The sequence below is a fragment of the Myotis brandtii genome, unplaced genomic scaffold (assembly GCF_000412655.1).
Source record: "Myotis brandtii unplaced genomic scaffold, ASM41265v1 scaffold637, whole genome shotgun sequence".
Lineage (NCBI taxonomy): Eukaryota > Metazoa > Chordata > Mammalia > Chiroptera > Vespertilionidae > Myotis > Myotis brandtii.
In genome coordinates, this window is record NW_005370439.1 from 97,597 (window position 1) to 103,616 (window position 6,020).

Genomic DNA, 6,020 nt, shown 5'->3' on the forward strand with positions numbered 1-6,020 from the left:
TACCAAAAAAAACCCCAAAACAAACCTAAAGTCTTCTTAGATATAGGCATGTTCCTCTACCTGAATTCTACTTTATTAATTTAATTATGATGTTTTTGAACTTCAAGTTAAGATATAGAGCTATTACTATCAGGCATTGTGAAAATTGGCTGCGGGGTTAACATATTCATCAGATTTGATAGAAAAGTATGACTTTAATAAAATCTAGGTGCTTATTGAGCAAATTCTACCAGGAACTATGCTAATTGTTTTACATGCATCATTTTATTTAATTTCTGTTCATTTGTTTTGTTAATCCTCATCTAAGATATTTTTTCCATTGATTTTTAGAGAGAGTGGAAGGGAGGGAGAGGGAAAGGGAGAGATTGATGTAAGAGAACACATCAGTTGGCTTCAGCACGTGCCTCAAGAGCGAGGGATCAGACCTGTAACCCAAGTACTTGCCCTTGACCTGGAATAGAACCCACGACCTTTCCCTGCATGAACCAATGCTCTAACCACTGACCCACACTGATCAGGGTCATTTTATTTATCTTTAAACCATTTTTCTTTGTGTGATTTTGATAAATGTATGTAACTTTTTAATTATTTTTCATTTGTACAATGAGATAAATACTATGTAATTTACAGAATTGTCTTGGAAATTACCAATATTTATTGTTATCAAAAGGCTTTTGAACTACCTTAAAAAATTAAAAGACTAGGCCTTGGCTGGTATGTCTCAGTTGAGTATCGTCCCATGTATCAAAAAGTCACTGGTTCAATTCTTGGTCAGGGCATATACCCAGGTTTCAGAGCACATGTGGGAGGCAACGGATCTTTCACACTGATGTTTCTCTCTCTCTCTATCCCTCTCTCCATTCCTCTCTTTCTAAAAATCCATAAAAAATATATATGTTTTTTAAATTAAAGACAAGGCTATTAAAAAATATCCAAACCCATTTTAATGATTCCACTCAATTGAGCATTTTCAAAGATAGATATATAAAAATAGAAAATGCAATAATTTGAATGAATTAGATAAAAGTAGAAAAGAGAGAAATTATGCCACCTATCACCTTATACAGTTACATTTATTCCAAAACAGGAACCTCCCTTAATTACTTTGTTGACTAAAAATCATTCAAAACCCTATGGTTTATGATGATATTCAGGGTTGTTTGTGGAAAGTCAAAATAATTTGGGAAAACAACAGCAACAACAAAATGAGCCTTGCAAGTCCTGTCTAGAAGAGTAACCTCAAGTTTTTCTTTCCTTACTACCTTTCTGTGACCAGAAGGTGTCCACTACTTAGTGATTTGTGTTACCGAAGACTATTACAAAAGCATGGGCTTGTTTTTTAGTCATTTCCTCCTAAAACCATTCTTTTCAGATTGCTATTTATTTTTTCTAACCTTAGCTCATTAAAAATAAAATGGTGTCCTAAAGTCAAATCATTTTTCAACCAAATCATTCTGACCAACTGAAAGTTAGTTCTGTTTCATGGCACACATTCAATAAAGATTTAATATTATCACCATTAGTACCTTGTTTTTATTTTGTATTTAAAAAAATGTCAAACATGTACAAAGTAAACTGATTATTAAAATGAACTTCTATCTACCCATCATCCAGCTTCAACAACGATCGACATTATGCCATTCTTGTATCTTCTATACTTCCACCCACCATGTAACCCAATGATTATTTCTATTGTTATTATTAGTATTTTAATTATTATTATGAGTTTAGAGGTAAAATTGAGATATATTGAAATGCATAAATTTTAGCAGTACCATTTTGACAAATGGATACAATCCTGTAAGTTGCATTTAACATAACATAGAGTATTTTTATCAGACCAAAAAATTCTGCATGTGTTTCCCCAGTCATTCTTCCACCTCTACACCTATCAAACACCACTGTTTTGTTGTTTTTGACACTAAATTAGTTATATTTGTTCTTCAACTTCATATAAAGATAAAAATACAATACATATTCTTTTGTGTCCTGATTCTTTTCACTCACAAATATATATCACTAAATTTCACATATCTGGAAGCAAAAGCCTCCCAGGAACCATTCTACTTATTTTCAAGGGGAAAAGAATGAATTTTATATTCAAGGACTCAATAAACCAATGGCGTCCTCACTAGGGAAAAAACCAGGTCCCACGTCTCTTGATAAGCTTACTTCAAACTAATGACATTCTCTATTCTCAGGGAGGAAGGGGGAACTATTTTAGTTTTCTTCATCTACTAAAGCATATAGCTCATTCATAAACAATAGAAACTATAGAATTCTTCCCATTTGCAATGCTAATATCCAGGCAATAGGTCTGATCCAAGTTCCTGTGTTAATGTCTGTTTGATTAGACCTCATTCCTCTTTCTAGACAGTGTACGAACAATGATATTGCGAATTTCTTTGGTTTTGATGCTATAGACAATGGGATTGACCATAGGTGGGAAGAAGAGGTATGCATTGGCCATGATAGTCTGCAGGAGTGGAGGTAAATGCTGTCCAAAGCGGTGCAACAAAGAGAGGCTGATCATGGGAACATAGTACACAAGCACAGCACAGATATGTGACACACATGTGTTGAGTGCCCTCCACCGCCCTGCCCCAGAAGCTATTCCCAGTACTGTGTGAAGAATCAGCATATAAGAAACTACGATGAGCAGTGAGTCCAACCCAAATGTGGAGATAACAACAAACAGACCCAGGATGCTATTGGGGCGGGTGTCTGCACAGGGCAATTTGATCAGATCTGAGTGGAGGCAGTAAGAGTGTGTGAGGGTGTTGCGACCACAGAAAGGCAGACCCTTCAGGAGAAAGAGCAGTGGTAACATGAGCATCACACTTCGCAAGGCAATGGTGGCACCCATCCCAGTGATGCGGGGAATTGTCAGGATGGTTGTGTACCGCAGTGGGCTGTAAATGGCCACAAAGCGGTCTACAGACATAGCCAGAAGGACACCTGATTCCATAAGGGTAAAAGAGTGCATGGAAAACATCTGGAGCAGACAACTACCAAAGCTGATATCATGAATGCCAAAGAGAAAAATGCCTAGCACTGTAGGTATGGTGGAAGCACAGACCCCAAGTTCAACAAAGGCCAGCATGGCCAGAAAAAAGTACATGGGCTGATGCAACACAGGGTCAATCCGGATGATATGTAGAATGATGCCATTTCCTATGAAGATGATGATGTACATCAGGCAGAAAGGGATAGATATCCAGATGTGCTCTGCTTCCAGTCCTGGGATACCGACAAGGGTAAATGTTGCAGGCGTGAATTCAATGGAACCATTGGAAATAACATAGTAAGATTTCACTTGAAGGTATTGGGAAGCACTTGAAGACTGGAAAATATATAGCACTTGTCAGTTCTTGTACATTAAATTCAGAGCTCCAGATAGTCATAGTTAAGACATTTTCTTAAAAAGATGAAAAACTTATTTCTTAAAGAAGGAGACATAAAAACCATAGTGTATGGAAGAGAAATCTGATTAGATGTGTGGAAGAGTATTCCCACATGGGCTACATGCCAAACACAGAAGGCAGTAGTAAAAATCTCAAGCTGCGTCATTTATGGCAGTGAAAGGCAGTGATAATGAGCACAAAGACAACGATTTCATGTGAAAATTAGGGACTGAAGGACCTGATAACCTTCTGTAGTTTGTACAGGAGTGACTGAGTAGCAAAAATGATAAAATAGTAGTAAAGAGCATTCTTGGTTCTAATATTTTATATACATGTGATCTTGGGGGGGTCACATATCTCAGATCCAGGTGTTCAACAGAAACACAAAAATAGTGACATAAGATGATATATATAAATTGTTTATCATGATATTTGGGCCATGTTACATATTTAATGCACTAAATAAGAAAAATAATATATTTGAAAACTGGGATAGTTTCTCCCACTTTTTAATATTTTTCAGTGTCTTTTTTTTTTTAACTTACCAGTTCACTCTTTCTCCACCTGCTATCCATGGATGATGGGGAAAGCTTTTCTGTACTTTGCAGGGGTGTCAGTATCTCCTGCTGGAACGTAGAGTCAGAGCTGAGTGTAACACCAAAACCATCAGGGTCTCACAGGCTGAATAAGATCATGGTACTGTTTTTCAGAGCTGGGGTTCTTTATCTGTGAACAAGTTTATTACACTAAAACTCTGCTCAACTGTAGCAGAGCATCAGATTAAGATTAGGGGCCAGAAATGGAATTCAGAATGGGGCTCAGAAACGGCAATGGTGAGTGAGAGTGAATTCTTCCTCTCAAATGGGATGGGGTCCTTGGTTAGGTATAACCAGTGGAGTGCTAATAAATATTTAACAAGCAGTTCTCTGAGTGAAAAATGCCCTGATCTGTACCAGTTACCAATTTATTTGGTTAAATACTTCTACTTTAATGCTACCACCATAATGCAACTGAATGTAGATCTGAGATGTTTATAATCAGTTTTCCCAGAATGGTACAAGCCAGTATCAGCATATCATGAGGCAAACTACAGTTAGCTAATCCTAGATGTCAGATACATACTCATCCAGATGGAACTGAGAGCAGGCACATCCATCCACGCGCCCCCTTTCTTGCTGTTTCCTTCTAATTGGGCTGAGGGCACAGTTTCTATGTCTACTTATATGTGCTTAGCTGACTGTCAGGGGAGGCAAGAGGAGACAGGTCCTGAAGGAGCAATGAATCATGACTAATTATTCTCAGAGCCTTCAGCTAGATTCTAGAGAAGGTAAAAGAATAAGTCTCACTGAAAGGCATGCCAAGAAATATACATAAGTGAATGCATATACAAAAAAGGGGAAAATAACACAAATTCAATTTTTAAAACCTTAAATTATGATTTAGATGTAGAACAATTATTTATATGTTAGATATTTTGAATATGGCTTTCTGTTGTCTTTGAACTTTGTTCATTTTGTCACACACATGTCATACAAAATTTTATGTAGTCAACTTAACATATTTTTATGACATATACTTTTCATTCTTAAGAAGCTATTCCATACACAAAGTCAAAAATACAGTAATAATGGAAGAAATAGAACAGTAAATATAGAAAATGATATAGGAAGATAATAATAAAAGAGAAATAGAAACAGTAATAGTGAAAAAGAGCAATAGAAGACAAAGACGAGAGAGAGAGAGAGAGAGAGAGAGAGAAAAGAAATAAAACTTTAACTTCATTTGGAGTTTGTTTTGAGGACTTGGGTGATTAGGGGTTTTATTTAATTATTCTCAAATATGTAAATAATTTATTTAATGCTATGTATTAGTTGGTGGCCTGTTCTTCAACCATTTTGAAGGCTGCATATTCTACTAGTATTTTGATTTTTATATAAATAAAATATACTTATTGACTGTGTAGTCTGCTCTTTGATCTGTAAATTTTAAAACCTTAAATTATAATTTAGATGTAGAACAGTCAATATACTTATTGACTGTGTAGTCTGCTCTTTGATCTGTATATCTGTTTTGTCATACCTCATTGATGTAATTATTCTGTTTTTATAGTATATAAATTCACATCTAATTGGTTGCTATGTTTTTAAATTCCTGCTAATTAACAGAATAGTGGGCTGATCACATTGTAAATAATAAAAGTGTTGAATCACTATATTGTATACCTGAAATAAAGGTAGCCAATGTAAGATGGCATATCAATTATACTTAACTAAAAATAAATTTTAAGAAGTGGAAAAATTCTTGCTAATATTTGCATATTTATTCTTTCAAATAAACATTAACAACCAGCTTTCCAGTGCATAAAATTACAACCAGAATGTATAAAAACAGAGCAAAGTACTAAATATCTATACTATTAAAAGGGTAATATGCTAATTAGACTGGACATCTTCCAGACATCCTTCTGGACGTCCTTCCAGACAAAGCCACGGTGGCAGGGGCTGAGGCAGAGGTGGTTAAGGGAAATCAGGCAGGCAGAGTGTTTAGGGGTGATCAAGTAGGCAGACCAGCACTTAAGGGTGATCAGGTAGGCAGGCCAGCGGTTAGGGGCAATCA

General features: G+C 35.9%; 1 protein-coding gene across 1 annotated transcript; it reads right to left on the minus strand.

Moving 5' to 3' along the window:
- Positions 1-2,350: 2,350 nt before the first annotated feature.
- On the minus strand, positions 2,351-3,979 carry LOC102255744 (olfactory receptor 51I2). The gene is made up of 2 exons (XM_005880414.1): positions 3,950-3,979; positions 2,351-3,343 (listed from the first exon to the last, which is right to left on the minus strand). Exons 1-2 carry the CDS (start codon positions 3,977-3,979, stop codon positions 2,351-2,353), a joined length of 1,023 nt encoding a protein of 340 aa, XP_005880476.1.
- Between the last annotated feature and the right edge of the window lie 2,041 nt (positions 3,980-6,020).

Bases quoted from the DNA above. Each gene is read 5' to 3' on its own strand.
- LOC102255744 (XM_005880414.1), bottom strand. From the start codon at position 3,979: ATGGATAGCAGGTGGAGAAAGAGTGAACTG. The intron at 3,344-3,949 runs GTAAGTTAAAAA...TATATTTTCCAG, and splicing joins GGTGGAGAAAGAGTGAACTG to TCTTCAAGTGCTTCCCAATA.